Below are 23,090 nucleotides of genomic sequence, written 5' to 3'. Positions count from 1 at the left end.
AACGACATTTTGGCTTGTACCTGTATCTTTTTAGCCACATTATTTTATGAAGCAAATGGTGATTTGTGCTCAATGAGAATTTAATGAATTGGATTTGGTTGTGCCTGTTGCCAAGCCTACTCTAAACATGAGATATGAAGCTGTATTGCGTCTCTTTCTTGACTGTGTCTGCAGTGATGGAGAGACTTGAACTACACCACGCTTTCTTAATGCGCCAAGGTAAGTGGTAAAAGCATTGCTTCTCCGTAATTACATAAATGAAATTATTGACCTGATTACATTCATCTGACTTGTGCACATATGCCTGTTTTATGTCTGTTTAGTTCCACCACGTGAAACGTACAGCAAACTCCAAGAGAATGAGAGGTTTCCTCTGCTGGGTGAGTGGCACGTATCAGAAGTGCACTATGAAGCTGGTTAATCATTGATAAATATGTTTTCTTGATTTTGCATATTCATTTCACACAATAGTAGGTCCAGTATGAGACAACGACAAGAGCGATGAAAGAATTCTCCTCCTTGCAAAATTATAGAAAAGCCTAAACAAGCACCTTTGACTTCAGTAGCATTGAACACAATCCTCAACCCACAATGTGGATGTTTCTGACTTTTTTTCTTCACCTCATCATTGTAGGTAATCAGTTTCTGGTCATGCATGACGTGTGTTTCAGTCATCATCAGCCCACAGAAATGGCATTTCTGTGTTTGCTCTGTGTTAAGAGGCTGTCAGAAGATGAATGTTACGCACATGTGTTCAGTTCGGAACATGTTACAACATTTCTGGTGAGTGTTTTTAGTTAACACTTCTTAGTGCATTTTATTTCATTCATGGTGATTGCTTGATCTTATTATTACTCTGAACTCTGCAGTACAAAGGCACTCAAAACGGCACAGTATGTCATGTTAAAAAAAATTCAATGATCTCATGCACTGTTTCTACAAGCTTTTAAATTGTTAGTTGTTCCATTTTTAAAGTAATGTCATCTTGGAAATGATGGAGTAATTGCAATTGTCCATTTTAGCCCCTGATCATGCTGCATACATGTTATTGGTGAGGTTAGTTTCAGCAAAAAATCTAAGTCAACTTTATTGTGAATTCTGCCATTTGTACAGGACATAATGTAGAGGATTGAAATGTAGCCTGTCACAGGTAGTTGGTGCTGTAGGGGGTAGATTAGGTGAGTTACAGTCCAGACTGTGGGAGAATTTTTTGGGGCCTCCAGCAAGAAAATTGATTCCATAGCCACAATAATCAAAGTACTGTGTTAGCAAGTATGACAATTAGTGATCATTATATGAATAATTCTGCAAATTATAAGTTAGAAGTCACTGTGAGACGCTAGTGGTACTTCATATGTACTAAGTATTTGCTGCGGAAAGTAATACCTCCACCCAGAAATTGGATGGAACCGAGATCACCATGATTGCCAACATCAAAGGGATATGAGATGTAGGGAGTATGTCTGCTGGAAGCACGCCAACAGGAAAAGGCAACTGTTAATCAAATGACTGTGATCTGCTGAGCATGAAATTGAATAAAGGCTCTGTGCCATGTGCCATTTTCTAATTATTTACCTTAACAATTAGCTTGTAAATAATGTTGTCAATAAGATTATGTACCACTGGTGGATGAGGGATCAGTCCAGGCAGTCTGCCATTTTTTGTGAAGTCAATAATTAATGGTGAAAATTTCAAGACATTTGGGAATCAGGAAAAGATCACAAAGTTGACATCCTTTACATTACAAACAAATACATTTCTTTTGCAACAAGCTCCACAAATAAATTATTATATAATTCTTTCTAAAAACACAGTTTAAGTATTTTCTTTAAAATAACCATTCATCCAGAAAAAAATAGCAAGAATAGTTACATAAATAATTATACAATGTTCAATAAAACATAAAATGGACTTTGTCTTCAGTCTCACCTAAATCACATAGCGAACAGAGCATTTTCTCTTCAGGGAGAGCCCTGCCTGTTTCTGTAGCTGATGGTACCTGAACCAAACTCTGCACATAGTTTGTTGACTAAGGATACATTGTATTTCACATAAGGCTCCACACTCTATACAATGTATTCAATACATACAGTTAACATGAACATACAATAATATACATCAAGTCCATTAATTAGATTTTTTAAAATGTATTTTTATTATAATTTGTGTAATGATCTCATCACTCTGAGTTCACCCTACTTCTGGACAAAAGTAAACAAACTGATAGAAATCTGGAATGGAAATTCATAAAAACACATTTAGTGCATTTCTTGTGGTCTTTTGAAGAAACTACATTTTCAAATACTGGAAAGTCATAAAAGGACTGTGTGTGAAGAAGACATAGCCAAACAGGGTGTGTATATTTTATGTTATACAACAATAACTATATATTATAAAAACCTTTTTAATGGGGAAACCTCAGGTCTAGCAACAGCAGTGGAATTGTGATGAGCTAAACTGGCATGCAGGTGAGTTGGTTATTGTTAATCAAATTAGTTGACAATCTATGAATTTCGAGTTTGATAACCTATGAATTTTTCAAAATGGCCAAAACACTCGCTATTCTAGCTTCTCAAGTGTAAGTATTATATTTGCTGCTTTTCCCAATTATAACGCGCTAATGTTAGCATCATCACAGTAATGTTAAACTGAAAAGATATAGGGGGGGGGGGGGGGCGCAAGCTATTTTAAGTCAGCTTGTGCAGTGATTGGATATTTTACAGGTTAAATGATTAATCAGAAAAGTATTTGAGATTGATATCTGAAGAAAATAATCGCTAATGTAGCTTGGTTAGCCGTAGCTTTCATTACTAAGTTAGCTTTAAATGTAGCCTACCTTGCATTTAGCTTTGAGGGGTTCAAGATGAGGGTGGTGGAAGTTGTTTGAATTATATTTGTATGTAAAAAACAAACAAACCCATTACTCAAGTTGGTATTTTTTATTTTTCATACTCAAGCCTCATTTATATTGTCTTGAGTTGAGATGCTTACTTTAAAGTTATTGGGGCATGTATGTAGTGGAATCAATGATCAGCAGAAAATTGGGTGGTGGGGGCTATAGAGATAGAAATCCAAACTAATTTTTTCTGAGAGCCATAGAAGAAAATTAAATTATGGAAACTGTTAGCAAGTGTAAACACATGCTTAATGGAATGAAGCTGATATGACTTTAGTCAAGAAAATCGTTGATGTAAACCCACTAACTTAAATCTGTAACCTGTTATTCAGAACTGATGCATTTCCATGTAAAATGAAAACTACTTAAGTTATCTCATTATATAAAGCTGGGGGTAGACATCACTTTATCAATTATAGGCCTGTGTCTTTACTTTCCCTGTTCCCCAGGATATTGAAAAAACCTAGTTTGGACAATTTCAATGAGAAGCATACATTGTTGATGGACAGTCAGTACTGTATGGATTAAGAACAAACAGATCAACATCTATGGCATTAATGGAGTTAATAGAAGAAATAAACAGTTAATAATACATTTGATTTATAAAGCAGTTTACATGTCCAAAGTAAAACTCAAAGTGCTACAAGACAAACAAAACATAAAACATCAGAAAATAATTAAAATACAAAAGATCTATTTTTAAAGTCTCAATTGACTGTGGCGCCCTCAGCTGTTCGGGAAGGGCGTTCCACAGATGAGGGGCAGCAAAACAAAAAGCTTGATCACCCATAGTGCTGAGTGTAGTCTTGGAGAAGGAGGCGATTTGAATTTGTAGAGCAGAGGGGTCGAATTGAGGTTAGTGGGGTTCTTTCAGGGGGGGGGGGCATTGCCTAAGAGGCACTGGTGAGTCAGGACGGAGATCTTGTATACATAATAAAAAAGTATACAGTGTGCTTGTTAGTATGTATTTTACAACTATCCTCCATACATAACTTACAGTATGATAAATCACTCAGTGAGAGAAAGGCCTGAGATCAAGGGTTTCTAAGCTTAAGGGAAGGCGCTACAGGATTTGGACAAAAATACTTGGCCAGGCCCCGTGATCATATTTTGTTTAGGTTACCCCCTTATGTAATGGCACGTATGTATAGCACTAGCCTTATGACCTGAGCTCTTATTTAACCTGCATTGAAGAGAACTTGTTTCTTCTCATATTTGCGTCTTCAGGATCAGCACAGACCAATCATGCTCACATTGGGTATCAATAGATACTAAAAAAAACATTTGATACCATTGGTTACAAAATGGAAAGTGATGGTGTCGGACGGATAGAACTGAATTGATTGAAAAGCGATAGAGTAAAAAGGCAACAATTTGTGCATTTGACTGTTTAGATATTACTTGTGGAGTCCCACAGGGGTCAGTATTAGGCCTTAAATTGTTTATTTGGCATATAAATTACATGCAAATTATCAAGAATATTGACATTTGTGGATTACACCAATATTTTCTGTTCTGGGTAAAATTTGCAGCAGCAGTTGGTGGTGGTCACAACAGAAATGAGTAAATAATAAATGTGGTAGATATATACGTATTTGTTTTGCACTACGTTCCAGTATACTGGGATTATTCACTGTGTATATACAATTGGTTTTCCAAATGGCAAAAAATGTGTACACTGTAATGTCACCATCCAATGCTAGATATATTACATATTATGTGTCTTTTGTCAGTCTTGGGGCTGATGAAAACACAAGTACAGTAATGACAATACAGAAGATAAGTCTGAATGTCTATGGTAATCAGATATTATATAAGGATATTGTCCAACAAGAGTGTTTAACATGCAGCTGAAACGTGTGCATGTGTAATTGTGTGTGCAGAACCAATTCCACCAATGCTCGCTGAATGCCGAAACTGTGAATGCGGAGACATTACTGGACTTGGCAAAACAGGCAGCACGTATTCACCCGATATCACATGTACAGGTATTCAGTAGCAAACATTGAATTTATGCACCAGAACATAATTTAAATCTACTGTGGCATCTCCTGTAGTCATGTGCTCATGATTTTGTTTGAACATTTTCTGCCTTCAAAGGTAATAAAGTTGGACAAGCCCATATGGGAGCCCTGCTCCTACCAGACAGGTGAGTATTTGTAATGCAATGCTCCACATTGTCAGTTATATTGTGCAATGCTCCACATTGTCAGTTATATTGTGGCCTGTTTTCCACACTGTTCTTTTACTGTTTACGTTTCAGCAACAAGCATCCTGGCATGTGCAAAAAAGAGAGAAGGCAAAGGAAAGCTTAAACCTCGAATTATTACCAATGTGAAGTTGGGTAAGACCAGTCAAATATGAAGGTTATTTTATATGCATACTGCACCCTGACCCCAACTAGTGAAACTATGGAAATATTTTTTTTAGTAGTGTTTGATGAAATTATTTTTCTTTTTGGCTATTAAGAAGTATATCACAAGTGTATCACAAGTTGGTTAAAATCTACAATAAAAAAAATCACTAAAAAAGAATAGCACAGTGAATCAGTGAATACAAACATTGTGATAATTATAATTAAATGTATTTCTATTGTTTCTCAGTCCCCAGAGAAACTCTGAATGAAGTGGGCAAGATCCCTGTGGGAGAGAACAATCCGAAAAACAGCAGGATAATGGAGGCATCTGCGACAAAGACCAGTCAAAAGTCAACAGACAGTAGTGAGACCACCCTGAAAAATATTAAAGCAGAAGTTGATGATGAAATCAGCAATAAAATTGGAGAAAAAGCGATAGCTACGGAGGAAACTCTTCCACAGAGTGAAAAAGAATCGGAGAAGGGAAGAGAGCGGTTTTCAAAAACCAGTTCAGAGGAGATGAAGAATGAAGTCAGTGAGAAATGCCAAACGATAAAGAAGGAGGTGGAGGAGGAGCCTACAAAACCGACAACAAGAAAACTAAGTGAGGAGACTCAAGAAAGCTGTCAGAACACTAGCCAAGGTGATGCAGCAGAGATGGAAAAAGAAGGCACCACAAGCAAAGATGCCTTGAAGAATTACATGCACCAAGCAAATGAAAGAAAGAGGCCAATAAACATGACTGAAAAACCACAGGACACAGGTTCTGATGAACATGTGGACAGAGAAATGGGTAAAAAAAGACAGAGACTCACCTCCAAAGAAGATGCATCTTGTGAAGAATCCCAAAAAACGGCAGGTTGTGGACAAAGGGAGGCGATCATAGCAGATAAAGAAGAAAGTTGTAAATCGAGTCAGATTGATGAAGGTATGTAGATGTCACATTAAAGTTTGTAGTGTAGTGTTCTCAGTGTTTCTGTGAAAATATCTCAGTCTATGATTGTGATTACAGTCACTACTGATGAGAACCAACCAGTGGTTAAGTTGTGGCAGTACATCAAGCAAAAGAGCCGAGAGACTGTGATTGGTCAGTGGTTTCTTTTTTTCCTTCCTTTTTTCCCCTGTGCTCTGAGACCTTACTTGTCAGCAATAATTGCTAGATACTTCCTTCATTTTTTTATTTTTATTTACAAGACTGAAGATCAGCCTCTCAGCCTAGATGGCGTCAAGAGTCTAGACACCCGTTGACTGTGAGACTGGCCTTTAAATACACACTAATGACGCTGATGGTTAGCAATCGATGTCTGTCCTGAGATCTACTACAGACAAACTGCTCAAACTTAATCTACTGTCCCATGTTCCAAAACATTCAGTTTGTTTATGACCAGTCATTGAGTTCAGCGCTATTTACCCAGACAGTTCATTCAAACACACATTCAGACAGAGAGTAAATTGTGCTCACAATTTGTACATACTACATCAGAAAAACAGATTAGATATAAGATTTCCTTCACAGGAAGAAATTCTCTCAATGTGATTTCTCATAACATTGTTATTAAGTTGTATGTTTTACATTTATCTGAGCTTAATTAATTTTACAATTACACTATATCTGTGAAGAAACCTGCTAGCCAGATGGAAGATTGATAACACACCTTTAATGGTGAACAATGTATCTTACAGGCTTGGGTGCACTTTTTGAATGCAATGGTGATCAGCGTGACCCCATCTACCTCTGTGAGTGCTGCTCTCTGAAGATCCCAGAGAAGGATATCATCTGCCATGTTACTGGATTTGATCACCAGAAGATGTATCTGGTGGTGAGTAAATGTTAGAGGATGGGAACAGGCGCTATCATAGTACAATACTGTCACATGTATGTTGAAAGATTTATTGATCCATGTAGTCATTCCTCCTCTCCATGCTTGAGTGACTCCAAGAAATGGAAGGAAAGACCTACTCACCTGTGCAAATATTTATTCCATGTTGGCAAAATAATAGGAAGTTCGCAAAATAATAGGAAGTTAAAGTTGTTTTAGTCTTGACGTCCCCATGGACAGTGTTTCTTTGCTGAACTCCGACTGAGAAATACATTCTGGCACCTACGTAGATTTGCTGCGGGGAAAACCTCCATGTGTCAGCCAAATTGGTTGGGTGTCTTTGTCACAGCAGAAGCTGCTAGTTTCAGTTGAACACCATTTGGTCAGTCTATGCAGGTTAATTATTTCACGGCCAGTAACTGCAGGATGATTACTTGAAGTGATCAATAACTCTTTCAGTGTATATGTAACATTTTATATTATATTAAGATAGACTTGAGAAAATCCAAACCTATCCTACAAGACACTGCTTCCCTTTCTTTGTTGGATATACAGGGTGTCCATAAAGTCTCTTTACAATTTAACACTTTTATTAGAAAAGCAAATGAATAGACAAATCTGTGGAAATGTAATCATTTAAAACACCTCTATATGGCCACCATTAGTTGCATGAAGCACACCAAGACGGTACTCGATTTCTTGCCATGTAGGCTGTAAAATAGCCTCATCAATGGTGGCAACGGCATCAGTGATCTTTTGCTTCAGGTCGTTGATGTCCTGTATCTTTGGTCGATACACGATACACAAATGCAATGTGATTTAAAAACTTTGATACCCACTGAGTTCATAGAACAAATCTGATTAACATATCTCATCAATTGCTTTTGTAATGAATTTTTAAATTGTAAAGAGACTTTGTGGACACCGTATATGTTCAGTCATTGAAGTATTTCTATTACAATCTTTACATGGCAGATACACATATTGCATTTTTCAGAAATAGCAGTGGCACAATTCATGCTAGGATAAATGCACAAAGGGGTCATGTTGCCGTAGCATCCGAGTGTTATAAAAGAAGTGATAATGTAGACATACAGAAACTGTAAGAAGCTTTGGGGTTTCATTTCATCTTGTGTTATGCATTGTGTAAAATTGGTAAATGTTTACTATCAACTTTTTTTTTTATAAGATGACCATATAATTTAATGTCTTCATTGCAAGATTAAACACACACAGATGCAAGACGGTAAACAACGTGCAAACCAAAAATGTAACTTCTTACGGTGCCTTCTACGACATACTGTACATATAAAAATATACGGGTGGCAACCATACATTTATTTTTGTGTTAATTGTAATCTCTTTGTGTAAAAGTTTGGTAATACCCTTGTATATATTCCTGATATTAGGGGTTACAGAAAGTCCTGCCTCCACAAGGAGATCACTGGAGGGAGAAGATAAGGCATTTGGCTGCTTTGTTTGAAAAAGATGAAGGATTTGGAGAGGCTCAGGTTTGGTCCTTGTCTAAATTCTTTCTCTTGTACAAAAAAGGTTGTAAACGTCAAGCTGAGTTAAAATGTATGACTTATTTACTTTGGCCTGTCCTGGACAGAGTTGGAGAAAAAAATCTTTTGAATGTACATTTTTTTTTAAAGTAATTGTTGTGTATATCTGGACTTCAGGTTGTTGATCTGGATGAAGAGAATTACAACAACATCTTAAAACAAAACTTTCAGGCAGGTAAGGGCACAACTTTCCTTGGTAAAGAAGCAACAAGTGTTGAGTTTATCATTTTAATACATGATTGTGCGCTGTTTTGGGATGTGTGGATGTATGACCCCCTGCCTTGACCCTGTAAGTGTGTGTATATCCTGAGGAATGCTCTCATTGACTACATTAAGGGGTCTGATGGTTACCAGGTTGTGTCAAGATAAGGTTAAGGTTTAAGGTCTTTGAAAAGGCAGGACATGGTTCAGTGCCATTTTATCATTTATGGCCTGTGTGACATGACTTTTAGGTAATAAATATGTATGCATATGTAAATGAATGTCTTGTGCGATTGGCCGTAGTCATATAGGTTAACATGTTCGACCAATCACAGATCATTCATTTAGATACTATAATAAATTAGGTTTGTTCTTTGCTTGTTGATGATCTGATGTTGCCCTGTGTGTAAAATTGAAGAAGGATCAGTGATGGGTTTGGTCATATCAATCCAAAATTGTGGATGTGAGATCGCTGCTTTTGCCTCATCACTGTGTGTCTTGTGGAATGTGTGTTTTGTTATCATTAGGAGGCCCATTGCTCTTCTTCTGCCTTAGCATATATCCAAATAAGGCAGAAGCTCCGAGTTAAGGTGTCAAGAAATAATTTATGACTTGAGGACCTGACTTTGGGAATGCATATACGTTCTGCTCTGTGATCATCTTCTTGTATCCGGTAGAGGTGGTAGGACCCAGTTGCAGCACAGAACACCAGTGAGCAGATTTAAATGATCTTTATTACAGTCCTCAAGGTAACTGAACAGGTATAGACAGAATGTGTAGGGCAACAGGCAGGGCTCAGGGTCACCCCCCCCTCACAGTCAAGCAGGAGGCTGGTAGCCAAGGTGGAGCACTTCAGGAGGCAAAACTTGAAGCCGGACCCCTCCGGTGGCTGGCGGTGGAAGAGGAACCTGAGGCCGGACCCCTTTGGTGGCCGTCGGCAGAAACTGAGGCCGGACCCCTCCGTAGGCAAAGGCAGAGACGCCGGACCACTCCGGTGTCCGGCAACGGAGGTAGAACCGGGAACCCTCTGAAGGTCGACGGTAAAGGCAGAGGCAGGACCTCTCTGGATGAAGGTGACTGAGGCGGAGACGGGACCACACTGGAGGTTGGCGTCCAAGACCCCTTGTCCGCACACTGGGCCCAAGAGGATGAGGGAGTTGGACCACCGGGAGCTCAGGCGCTGGGGGGGTGGCTTAGCACCAGGCGAAGCCAAGGCAGGCTGCTCCTCAGCAGAGTCAGAGGCAGGCTTCTTGTCGGCAGAGGCAGAGCTAGAGCCCGAAGCAGGCTGCTCTTCGGCAGAGCTAGAGCCCGAAGCAGGCTGCTCGTCGGCAGAGCTAGAGGCCGAGGCAGGAGTCGGTGGTTGCTGCTCATCAGCAGAGGCACAGGCCGGAGCCAGGGGTTGCTGCTCGTCAGCAGAGGCACAGGCCGGAGCCAGGGGTTGCTGCTCGTCAGCAGGAACAGGAGCAGGGGGTAGCTGCACGCCAGTAGGAAGAGGAGCAGGGGGTAGATGGCAAAACCCAGTAGCCTGGGTTTGTGCACTGATTACAGCCGTTAACTGTTGTAACTACATAGTCATTGCAGTTATTGTCTGTGCTTGGGCTTTTGCACGAATGGCATTTAGGTTAGTGTGTCTCTCAAGGATGCCCTCAAATCTGTCCAGGCAGCTCACTGGTGTGAGGTTGTGCGCTGGGTCCATGGCTGGCCAGATCGTACTGTAACGGGTAGAGGTGGTAGGACCCAGTTGCAGCACAGAACACCAGTGAGCAGTTTTAAATGATCTTTATTACAGTCCTCGAGGTAACTGAACAGTTAGACAGAATGTGTATGGCAACAGGCAGGGCTCAGGGTCACTGATGACAGAGTTGGCAGCAGGTAAGATCATGCCAGTAGCACTCACGGACATGAGGTTGACCAAGCTGGAAGTTCTGGGCTCTCCTGACAGGATCGAAGCCAAAGGACGCCACACAGCTACAGGCAAACAGGAACAGGCGATACTCGAGGTCAGGGACAGAAGGCTGGTGCGTTTACCGGGGAAGACACGAGGAGAGGAGGTCCAAGGCAAGCAGGGTCGAAACCAGGGAATCAGTCCGTGAATTAGTGCTGGAAGGTCTGGCATGAAGCAAATGCAAATGACGATCTAGCCAAAAGTGAGTGGACAACAGGAGTATATATACTGGCTTGATTACAGATGGGGTGCCGCTGAGAGTCCAGGTGATTACTGATGAAGCCCAGGTGAACAGAGTTAACTGATGAGGTGGGTGTGGCTGATTAGCAGGAGTAGAGCAGGGGTGTGGTAAATGGAAATTTACCAGCAGCAGGAGAAGAGCAGAACAGACTGTGACACTTCTATTGGGTAAAATCATATAGGGGGATACGTTTGACCAATCATAGATGATTTCTTTGTTCTCTTAGACGCCTAGCAGTTTAGGCTTGCTCTTTGCTTGTTGACATGAGCTGATGTCACACTGATGTGTATTATTTCATCCTTGTGTTTCGTGGTTTCACAAAACACTATTATTAAAAAAGGATGTATTGAATGATTTGATGCATGATTGAAATGTGTGAACTTGAACCAAACTGTATATCTTCTGTATTTTCCATCATCTTCACAGCCAGTCAGACTGTGAGGGGTCTTGTTGCTCAGCCGGACAGTGGGCGAGAAATCTCTTCAACCTCAACTCTGTCGGGTGTTGAGCCTGTAGGCACTTCTGTCACCCTCAATGCTCAACGTGAGTTCTGCTTTGGGATGGACAACCACCAGGTTAGTCAAGTAGGCATTGATCACAATAGCAAAATCATTTTGCCAAGTTTTTTTAAAAACTTAATTTAAACTTAATTAAATTGAAACTTTCTTTTAGTAATTGTAGTGTCACGATGTCTGACATTTCGTTGTTCAATAAAGGTTTTGGAGTCTCAAAATATGGAGTCATCCAAGCTGAATGCAGTAGGGTTTTATTGCCGGCTGCAAAACACAGAACCATACACAGACAAAGTCTATGAAAAGTCTTATACCCAAACAAACCTGGGAGTGGTTATACCGACTCCTCCCCACGGCCAGATGGTTTCATCCAATCATCTTTCTGCCAAAAAACATTATCTTATCTTTTGGCACCAATATTTGTTGTCAGAAGTCCTTTTTAATTAAAACATCTGCACCTGGTTTCTTATCTTTTTGGTGTTATCTGCTCAGTCAAAATTGAATGAGCAGGTCAAATTTAATGAGCAGGTGGTCATTTTTAATAAGCGTGGGACCTTCCACCAAAATACACCATTCGTTTTTAGAAACTCAGGCATCAGTTTTTTTTCAAAAAGAGTTCACCTCAGGTCATCCCAATATGTTTGGTTGCCCTTCTTACTGCATTAAAAAAATTAAATAAAAGTGTGGTATATTTAATCACATACTTTCAGTTCGTATTCATAAGTGCTTGTTCACTCAGTAAGTGCAGAATAACATACATCTCTTCCTTTAACAAAATGCCCTCAGTTTTGATTATCATTAGCAGATAATAGTCAACAATCAAGTTCCCTTTTAGCAGATACATTATTCATTGTCAATAATTGTCATCCAAATTTTACTCCACATAATCTAAATCTAATAATACCAGACAGTCAGATTAACGACGCATGTTTAAATGTTGTATTCGATTGTGTAACAACCATGCTGCAGATGGAAACCAAATGTTATTTCTTAATATGTTATAGCCAAATAAAAGCTTTATACCAACGATGAGGTAGAAAACATTTTAAACAAGAAACTGCATTTGAGTGCATCCTTTCTCACTGCAGTTCTGCTTACCTTTAAGGATCTTAAGTGTATGATCGGGGGTCAAAGAGTCATAATCTGGAGAATCGCAGGTGGGCGTGTAGAGGGGCAGCATTCAGAGGTTGTTCAGGAGTTCTGATGCCTCGGGGTAAAAAACTATTCTTGCAGCTCTTGCGTGTATGCTCCGGAGCCTCCTTCCAGATGGCAAAGAAGTTTGTTGGTGGCCTTTCTTACTCACTGGTGGTCTGTGTAGATGTCACCTGTTGTGGAACGATGGTGTTGAATGCCGAGTCAGAAGCAAAAACAGCAGACACACCTATACTTTATTGTTTTAGCGCTTAAGTCTGTTTTTTCTCACACTTGTTGGCAGACAAGTTGTCTAAACGTAGTGGATGGTGGCTGGTTTGTTTTTGTTTTCTTTAACTTCAGCCGTGGCCATTTGGTCAGCAAGAGACCTGTTAAATGAACCCGTCCTCCAAATGCAAGGGATAAATTCTCTGTAGCTCAAGCATGTTTATGTGTGTCATGGGCAGTAATTGTTTTAGTGTCTAGCTCTTTGACAGTTCTCTAAATATGGTTGTTTTATTTCAAAGGTGATGGCGATGGAGATTGATAATTCACAAGACCTTGAAGCACAGCCATCATCAGTATTTGCAACCATGTGTGTAATGACTGAAAACACCTCCAAAACAAAGGAACTCCCCCACGACTCAAATGAAGATGTTAAAATGACCTGTATCAAAGTGCCTGAGTCTGCTGACAACACTAACAGCTGTCCAACTGCATCCAGAAGTAGAAAAGACACATCAAGTCTACACCTGTCCAAAAGTGGGACGAACACACAGTGTGTGCATCCTGATTCCACAGGAACCAACTCCAAAGCTGAAATCACTCCAAGCACAACTATGGAACCATTAAACAGAACCACCACATCCAAAGTAGAGGGGACGGATCAAACTGCAGCAACTTCAGATTCTACAGTAATGACTTCTGCCAAATCCATGACAGCTGTCTCCAAGTTAACATCTAAAACCTCCAGTTCTAATCCAGACCCCACCAATTTGAAAGCAAGAGCCTCCAAACTTGCAGCCTCCACCTCCAGTTGTATTATAACCACCAGTTTGGGAGAAACTGCTGACAAATGTACAGTAGCCATATCTATGTCCCCTGCAACCACCACCACATCCAAAGTGACAGGACCCACATCCACCTCTATTGCAACAATCTCAAATGCGACTTCATCCACAAAATCAGTAATAGCATCAAGACCAATGGACCCTAGAACTGGAACTGCATCCAAAGTTACAGCCACTTCACATAAAGCTGCACCCGCCCCTAATGCAGGAGCCACAGTGAGGCATGACGCCACAAGCAGAGCTACGCTTGCCTCCGAGATTGCAGACTGCTCTGAAAATTCTGTAACTGCATCTCAAACTGTGGTGAGCTCTGCTAAGAAAACGTCAATTAAATCTGACAATACTGAAGCCTCCATGAATACTCTACATATGAAGAGTTCAGTGGGGTCAAATGCCCATGTTGCTCCACCTATCCGTAAGAGTAACCCACCTGCTGCTCCTCACGGGACCATTCCCATGTCTGAACATAAGAATACCCCCACAGTGCCATCACATACCTCTGTGAGTAAGACCATTTCAACTGAAAGCCGTCATAAAATTGGTAAGTATTATTCATATATTTAAGAAAGACTCTGTAAGTCTCTATGAATTGGTCTCCTTTCAGTTCAATTTAATGTTTGCATTTTTGTCTTTATAGGCGTAAACCAGCTAATTGCAGTGTCATGTGAAGGAAGGCAACAAGTCTTCTGTCAGGTGTGCTCAGAGTGGTTGCAACAGTCCAGTCATGTCAGGAGCTCCAACCACCATTATAACTACGTGGTGGGTGCTTGATGAATCTTTTCTTAGAAAATGTAGGGTGCTTGTAAAGCTGTTAGTATCACACGTGCTAACTGTGCGCTCTCTATGTCTTAACCAGAAAATGAAGTTCCCTAGCTGGAGTGTCGGGCCATCGGAGTTTAAGGACAAATTGGATGAGATTGTGGCTCACTTGGCTGAGGTCGAGAAAGGCGTAGGAGCCCGGAGCTTCCAGGTGACCCACTAACTCTTTCTATCCCTATCGGTCTCAATCATTTGGCGCACCGTGCAGGAGCATGCACAGCTAGAGGGAAAACTATCCTGCCATATATTGTATTGATTTTTAAGGCAAAGTACTGTTTAAAAATGATATCATCTTCTTTGTCACGTTCGTCAATGATGACAAATAAATCTCTCTATTTCTCAGGGGGAACTCTTTGGTGTTCTGTGTTGATGGGTTTTGAAGTATACGATTTTAGAGTGATACTAAAATTTGGTTCTTAAATGTTCTGATAAAACCATTTGGTTCCCATTAAACTTTGATTTGAAGTGTCAATACTGAGTGTTAAGAGATGTATGCAGTATTCAGCAGAACTGATTGTTGCTGCCAAGTAACGCATCTGCTATTATTTCAGCTCAGGTCAGTATTATACGTTGGTGTGGGGCATTAATGTAAATAGTAAATATTTAAAAAAGTTTAAATGATAGTAAAGTATCCAGTAGTAGCCAAAAGCCTTGTTGGAACAACAAAAAGAACTGGTAGTAAAACAGATAAATGAGAACATAAATCAGTAAAGTAGGATGGCCAACTTGTTTGTATGTTTTTTAAATACCATTGTAAGAGTGTTGTTGTCTTTCTTTCTGCTAGAAGTTGCAAGTGACAAACAACGTGTACAAAGAGCTGGCTGCTCTACCAATAAAGGAAGGTAAAGCTGTGCTAATATTTTTCAGAAGTTGTTCTACTTGAATTGCAAAGTGAAAAGTTACAGACCAGTAGCCTAGTGCTTCAGTACCAGTCAAAAGTTTGGACACACCTTCATAATCCCTTAAATGATAAAGTGTGTCCAAACATTTGACTGGTCTGATTGCTAAGATGGGAAAATAATTCAGTCATTATCTGAGCTTGAGGGTAGTGGCTCCAGACTACATTAGACACTTTTAGGATGACGCACCTGACACTGGTTTGATAGATTAGATTCATGTGGGTGCTCAACTATCCATCAACTGTAATTTTGTAATACTACGTATGCTTATCTAATATTTGAGATGTTTTCATTGAAGTGGATTGTTTTATAAAGGTATTCATGTTTTTAGTCTTAATTCTTTCCTTTTTTTCTCTCAGCTGCAGAAAAACTGAAAGCACTGGTGAAACAGAAAGCCATGCAGGTCTCATCGTCCTCCTCTGACGATACTGCAGAGGCTTCAGAGCAGCACGTAGGCTTTGCCAGTCCATATGAAAGTTCAAGCCCAGAGGATGGTAAATTATTGTATAATTTATTGCTGTAGAAGAGTAAATCAGCCTCGGGGGGGGGGGGGGGGGGGCAGAGCAGAAGAGCAGAAGAGTTATGTTTAGGCTGCATCTGAAGAAAACAGACACATAATACCATTGCCAATATATTGGCAGATAATCTTATATAATATATATTCTGTATATTATACAGAATATATACATAAACACACTGTTGTGGGGAAAAAAAGGAAAACCCAACTTTATGAGAATCTGAAATAAATTCAAAGAAAGATATGTCTTTATTATCTTTGTACAAAGAGGTCAAACAGTCATACAGAGTGCCATGCAGTCTGCAGGGTGCAACCAAAAAAGGAGAAACAGATTTTCTTTTCTTTTTTATAGCAAAGGATACATTATTCAGTCAATTTAGTTCCTATATCAACAAAAGGAACTAGGTTGGTTTGGACCAGATTTTCGGTTAGAACACTTGTTCGAAAACAGGAACCCTACCATCTGGACAGTCTTCTTGAAAGGCCAAGGGGTTACAGAGAGGCCAGAGAGGGGTCAATAGTTGGCAATCAACAAGAAATAGAAGTATTAGGTCATCCTAAATTTTTCCATTATACTGATCATCTTAAAGTTTTCATTACACACACATAGTTTGCAACGATCGCTCAAATGTGCTTATCAAACACTTGTGACAAAGATATACAATGGGGACATGATATTTTACTGTTTAACAATCAACTTGTACTTTGGTTATACTGTAGCTGCGTCTCTATTTTGAATGACTTGGAAAAAAAACATGTCTCTGCAATGTGTAAAAACACCTGTGAATAAACAGAGAGGAATGTCATTACATTTTCACTTAATATTGCAATTTTGTTCTCTTAGGTATGCACATGCAACACAACAAAATGCCAGGTGAGAACCCAAATGCCTACATACAAAGAAATGTCTCCAGATTCTTGAGTTTATGCAGTAAGATGTTACAGTACAGATAGATATTTATTCCTACACAGAAAATATAATTCTAACAAATGAACAGCTGGACTAAAACTGTCTGTGTTCATATTCTGTTTAGTCATTAAGCAGGACAAGTTTGAGCCTGATGTGGAAGCTCAAGTCACACCAGCCATTGAAAGTCCTGGTAAATACTGGGTTTTCTTTTCAGCTTTTGTGCTTATAACATATGTCATTATCATGCCATCAAATAAGGGACTCTCCCATTCTTAATATTTTTCATCACTTTTATTTTTTGCTGTTGGTGTATTTTTATAGAATTAACTGACTGCTGTGCAATCTTACTATTGTTATGTGTGTCTCTTCCTTCTGCTTCATCACTCATTTCCACCATCTCACTCATTCCTACCCGTGAGCAGTGAAACTGGATAAACCTCATATTAGTGCTGATCCTGTTGCCACTGAGTCAGACTCCACAAGCACATTGGACCCAACTGCTCCTGCACAGCAAGAGACTCCTGAGAAGAGACAACAGCAAGATAAGAGTGATCCAGAGTTGCTGGACGCCACTCAGGGGAAGTCAACTCCAGCAGACTCGGCCTCTGATGCCGTTGCTGCTGCGTCACTGAACACAAAAGAGCAGAACCCATCAATACCCAGCCAGAAAACAGAACATGTGATGAAAAGCTCAGGAAGTGGACCAAGGCCTGAGCAGAACAGAGCCTACCGAATTGGTAGGTGTAGGGCAACAAGCTACATGAAGCTTTGGTAATATTGTACTGGATGTGTTGTACTGATTTGTTGTTTTATGGCTGTCACAGGGGACAGTACTCAGGGCACCAGTCATTTGTCAAAATACATGGGGGTGAGGGGCCTGGATAGTGAGCCAATCATAGGTGAGTGTGTTTCCACAATAATTACTCTCATTATTTCATGTTATTTCACAAAGCATACGATACATTTAAAGATAATATCTCCTCATCAGGTCGGGGCTGTGTTTGGGAGTGTCAAGGGAATTCTCTGACGACATTCTACCTGTGTGAATGCTGCAGTGAGAGGGTCTCTTTTCGGGGGGTGCATGAGCACTTGGTCAGCCATGAGCACCAGTACAATTACATTGTGAGTGGTAGGAGTATAAATGAGACAGAAACTGACATTTCAAAGTCATTGTCATGTTACTTCTGCATTTTCTAATATGATTTCAATGTTTTTTTTTTCTTTCAGCAAAGAGAGTATCCTCATTTTCTTAAATTATTCTGGGCAGTGGATTATCTGTCCCCAGAGATTAAAATGGAAACTTTTGATGAAGTTGCCCAGATGCTCTCAGCCCGGGAACCATGGAGCAAGATAGATGTACAGGTACCCTGTTAAGTCTGTGTGTCATTGTTGGGGCGAAAAAACAACCAAATATGATGTCAAAGGCAGAGTTTGCCCCAAACCGTCTTCTTGGAGAGCGCTGGGAGATAAACTGTTTCAACAAACAGTAAAACAAAGGCTAAATGGTTGAGAAGAGGGTAGATTTAAGAGCATGTATGGGATGGAGAGTGATGTCAGTGTGCATCAATGTTGAGTGGAATTATTAGTGCAGGTGAGCATGTTGTCGGGGGACTCAGGAAGAGCATTGTTATCTCGATACATTGACTTCCTATTTAACAGAGCACAGATGCTGCTCTCAGCGAACTGACTTATACAGAAAAACTGGTGTCAAAAACATGTTTTGCTGTTTTAACAGTTTAAATGTCGTAAACACATCTTTACCCCAATATGATAAATTACATTTATTGTGTATACATATTTTATTGTTATGTCTTTTTGATGAGCACATAAAGGAATTGCATCATTTATGGTGGACAAGATATGTTTAAAGGCCTACTATGTAGGATTCTCCTGAAAAACAATGTATAGACTCATACAACCCTCTGCCTGTATTTCCTTATTTTCTTTCAAAAAAATGTGCAATGTAAAAATACACATCCATTATGCTAATTGTTTGTTTTTTCTCTTGCAAAGTGGATCAGACTGGGAGACGTGTTACACGAGTGTATTGGGACGGCTCCAGTCAGTGAAGGTAGATCTGCTATAGTCTACAGAGTTCATGGTGTGTGTGGGAATATATCATTTAGTATTGTGGTGGCAATTTCTGTAATAAAACACTCATGAACCAGAGAATGACTTAAAGAGTTAAACATTGTACTTGCACATGGGTACAATACCAACAACAGAAACATAGAACTGTCTTAGGTAAAGTACAAAATCATGCTCTGAAAAGTCCACTAACCCTCAGCAGATAGGTATGGCCAGCCTCCTCTTCCATTATCTCTACACACATGTAGTTTGTTACTATATTATTCTCAACAGATAGTGCAGCTGGCCTCTTTACTTGTTACACACACACACACACACACACACCGACACAGTCCGTCATTGTACTTTCAGCAGACTGGTGCGGCTGGCCTTTATTTTGTCTACAAAATAGTTACAACCATACACATGATTATAGAATATCTCTAAAGTCTAAGTAGCAACATATATTGTATTTAAGTCTACATATTGTATTTTTACATGACAGTATTAACTGTGCTATTTGCTTTTTTATAGCTCTGAGCATGTTACAAAAGCTCAAAGAGGAGAAGCTGAGCAGCTCTCTATCCATCAGAGCTCTACAACAAAAGGGTGAGTCTCTCAAGCCCCATCATAAGATTTATTTATTTATTTTTGTTAGTCTTATACACGGCTAAACTAAAGTGATGAACACAAGTAGCATGTAGGTGTGAGCTACAGTGTGAGTAATGGTTTCTGATGCATAGACAAGCAGCCTGAGGACCGGCAGAGTCGAGAGGAATCTTTTCAAAGGAAAATGCAGCCAGCCCCGGCATCTGAGTTGGACAAAAGCAGTGACAATTGTATGTATGCATTTTCATATTTCTTACAATGTTGAAGTTCCACTATTGAAACAGTTTCTTGAGATAAAAAAATGTAAGCTTATTTTCTTAAGTGTATCTCTCATTCCTCTTCCAATGTTTTTTTCGAAGCAAGACAAAATACAAGGAAACATAAGTTGAAAGAGGCTGCAACGGTTGGAGAATTGGATGGGGTCAAACTAGGACGACTCATGCCTCCTCCAGATGTGAGCGGTATCTGTGCACTGTGGACTGTACTCAGATCACCGATCCACCAGCAACAAAATCCCATCTCACAGCCTGATACGCATGTGAAACAGACAGACGTGTTGTCAGAACCCCCATCTTCCTCTACTGTTTGTCCTAAAACCAGTCCGTTGCTGTTGCCCAGAGAGGAACACCCAACAGCCAGGAAAAAGCCAACTGTTGCCTCTGTTGAAACACTGGTCAGACCTTCCATCAATATCCCCAAACTCAAGGATCCTTTGGGAGCCAAATTCACAGAGAGCATCAGTCAACCCAGCTCTCAATCAGCTTCCGAGTCCACTTCTGTGAACCCCACTGCGACCCTCACATCGCTTTCTCCTGCTGACCAAGACGCAGGCCCTGGACCTGACAGACAAAACACATTCGTAGGCGAATTGTCATGGATTGAAGGGTTGAGGGCTCTGGTGAAGGAGGAGAGGTCTAAGATGATTAGCTCTTGCAAGTCAGCTCCAGATTGTGCTGAGAATAATACCTCCCACACTACCATCTTTTCCAAAGATGTGGATAGTAGATGGGATTCAAAGTGTGAACAGGCTGGATCTCAAATGGCAAAACACAAAACAAGATTGGATTCAAAGATTCAAGTGGTTAATGACACAGTGAATAAATGTCCATCCCCCACTAACTCACTGGAGAGAACGTTTTCAGCAGCAGCACCTGCGGTCTTGGGCTATGAAAACCAACAAGTCAACCCTAATGCCAACCATGGCCTCTCTGATATTAATTCATCTCTTGAAGACTGTTTAACTAGAGGTGACACCCTGTTCAGAGTGACTGAAGGCCAGGTTGCTATTACCATGTTACCTACTGTTGGCATTGCCAACTCCAGTGACCTACAACAGGGAAGTGTCACTGCTTACAACATGCCTGGATATGTGAGCCCGACCACACCTACTCTTGGTCATTGTCATGTAGCCACCAATCGCAGTTCAGGTCAGATACCACAACCGCAAGACAAGACAGAGACTGACAACACCGTGGTTTGTGAGTTGCCCATTCAAACCAACGCAACAGTCATGCCAGACCCCACAAACCAGCAGTTTATGAGCAGCTTTAACAAACAGGACCCCGCTGAGGTGCAAGGAGGCTATCCATCCACTGGGACCCCTGTTTTATACTATGGGAGTTTATACCAAAGTGAAGGGTACCCTATAGGCCTCTACCCAAGACAGATTTACTTCGAGCAGCAAAGAAATGTGGTTAGTCTTCCATCATTTGGACACAGTATAGCAACTCCAGTGCCCCCAGGATATGTGAGCCTGCAAAGGCAACAGCAGAACCAGCAGCTTGTCTTGCAGCAGCACCAGATACTATTGCAGCAGCAGATACCGCAGCAGCAGATGATGCAGCAGCAGATACCGGAGCAGCAGCAACAGATACTACTGCAGCAGATACCGCAGCAGCAGCAGAAGATACCGCAGCAGCAGATACTACTGCAGCAGCAGAGGATGCAGCAGCAGCAGATACCGCAGCAGCAGATACCGCAGCAGATACCGCAGCCGCATATACCGCAGCAGATACCGCAGCAGCAGATACTACTGCAGCAGCAGAGGATGCAGCAGCAGCAGATACAGCAGCAGCAGCAGATACCGCAGCAGCAGAAGATACCGCAGCAGCAGCAGCAGCAGGTACTACTGCAGCAGCAGCAGATGCAGCAGCAGGCACTACTGCAGCAGCAGCAGATGCAGCAGAAGATACCGCAGCTGCAGCAGATACCGCAGCAGCAGCAGATACCGCAGCAACAGCAGAAGATACCGCAGCAGCAGCAGCAGATACTATTGCAGCAGCAGCAGAAGATACCGCAGCAGCAGCAGCAGATACCGCAGCAGCAGCAGATACCACCGCAGCAGCAGCAGATACTACTGCAGCAGCAGATACCGCAGCAGCAGCAGAGGACGCAGCAGCAGCAGAAGATACCGCAGCAGCAGCAGCAGATACCGCAGCAGCAGCAGCAGATACCACCGCAGCAGCAGCAGATACTACTGCAGCAGCAGATACCGCAGCAGATACCGCAGCAGCAGCAGATACTACTGCAGCAGCAGATGATGCAGCAGCAGCAGATACCGCAGATACAGCAGCAGATACCGCAGCAACAGCAGCAGCAGCAGATACCACCGCAGCAGCAGCAGATACTACTGCAGCAGCAGATACCGCAACCGCAGCAGATACCGCAGCAGCAGCAGATACTACTGCAGCAGCAGATGATGCAGCAGCAGCAGATACCGCAGATACAGCAGCAGCAGCAGATACCGCAGCAGCAGCAGCAGTACTACTCATTGACAGGTGCTGCCTTGACTGGCTGGAGTGGTGATTGGAGAAGCATCTAAGCAGAAACATCACTGGTCACTTTTGCATCTCCAACATAAGTTAATGGACCTGAATGAATACAGCAACCAACAGACTCGTTCCAACGCAGGACAGTCATAACATAACAGAGCACTCCTCAGGTTATCCTCGACCTTCTAGTCATTCATTATCCTCCTACAGCCAACAGTGAAATCCTATCACGTTTTAGTCCTTTTTAGGCTCTGGCAGAGTGTTTTTTACTTTATTATCAGTGGTCAGTGCCACGTCTAACGACAGTACCAGTTAAAACCATTTTAAAAAATGTAAAGAACTATTTTCCTGATTGCGCGGTAAACATTTTTTTGCAGAACACCTGTTAAATATCGTTTTGAATTTGTCCATTGTATATATAATTAAGTTTAGATATATGGCCCAAATGTTCAGCTTGTATCAGTGTTGTACAGGATGTTGCATTAGTGTTCTCTCAGGAAAAGATGTCCCATCATTCCACATGTGGTGTAAATGATTTATTAGCTTGTTTTTATGTGTGGCTATAGAGGCACTCGTGCATCTGAGCATTTTATCTGGATGTTGAAAGGGGAAGACACATTTCCATTTATTCCTAACCCCTTCAGCTCGTCAAGGTGTAACATCTGAAGACACACCCGACAAAATTTGGTTCAATGTTCATCTTAAATTTCATTGGAGTGTTACATGTTTGCATCTTGATAACATTAAATGTTCAAGTTTCA

General features: G+C 41.0%; 1 protein-coding gene across 3 annotated transcripts in view; it reads left to right on the top strand.

The window, feature by feature from the left end:
- The window catches only part of LOC133995859 (uncharacterized), a 35,953-nt gene extending 12,863 nt beyond the window's left edge, over positions 1-23,090 (top strand). For 2 of the 3 annotated variants that reach the window (XM_062435366.1, XM_062435365.1), the window contains 27 exons: positions 175-219; positions 324-380; positions 635-783; positions 4,780-4,884; positions 4,997-5,045; positions 5,160-5,240; positions 5,500-6,180; positions 6,265-6,339; positions 6,936-7,072; positions 8,482-8,583; positions 8,755-8,812; positions 11,451-11,599; positions 13,195-14,278; positions 14,375-14,496; positions 14,594-14,707; positions 15,341-15,398; positions 15,815-15,949; positions 16,817-16,846; positions 17,007-17,072; positions 17,305-17,619; positions 17,707-17,781; positions 17,871-18,004; positions 18,110-18,244; positions 18,896-18,983; positions 19,484-19,558; positions 19,693-19,788; positions 19,918-23,090. In XM_062435366.1, coding sequence (XP_062291350.1) covers positions 175-219; positions 324-380; positions 635-783; positions 4,780-4,884; positions 4,997-5,045; positions 5,160-5,240; positions 5,500-6,180; positions 6,265-6,339; positions 6,936-7,072; positions 8,482-8,583; positions 8,755-8,812; positions 11,451-11,599; positions 13,195-14,278; positions 14,375-14,496; positions 14,594-14,707; positions 15,341-15,398; positions 15,815-15,949; positions 16,817-16,846; positions 17,007-17,072; positions 17,305-17,619; positions 17,707-17,781; positions 17,871-18,004; positions 18,110-18,244; positions 18,896-18,983; positions 19,484-19,558; positions 19,693-19,788; positions 19,918-22,379 — 6,677 coding nt within the window. In that variant the 3' untranslated portion in view covers positions 22,380-23,090. The remainder of the gene's footprint in view (positions 1-174; positions 220-323; positions 381-634; positions 784-4,779; positions 4,885-4,996; positions 5,046-5,159; positions 5,241-5,499; positions 6,181-6,264; positions 6,340-6,935; positions 7,073-8,481; positions 8,584-8,754; positions 8,813-11,450; positions 11,600-13,194; positions 14,279-14,374; positions 14,497-14,593; positions 14,708-15,340; positions 15,399-15,814; positions 15,950-16,816; positions 16,847-17,006; positions 17,073-17,304; positions 17,620-17,706; positions 17,782-17,870; positions 18,005-18,109; positions 18,245-18,895; positions 18,984-19,483; positions 19,559-19,692; positions 19,789-19,917) is intronic. The other variant, XM_062435367.1, reaches the window with a different exon arrangement.

The sequence above is a fragment of the Scomber scombrus genome, chromosome 16 (assembly GCF_963691925.1).
Source record: "Scomber scombrus chromosome 16, fScoSco1.1, whole genome shotgun sequence".
Taxonomy (NCBI): Eukaryota; Metazoa; Chordata; class Actinopteri; order Scombriformes; family Scombridae; genus Scomber; species Scomber scombrus.
Note: the sequence above shows the minus strand (reverse complement) of the source record. Positions and strands in the feature narration are given on the sequence as shown.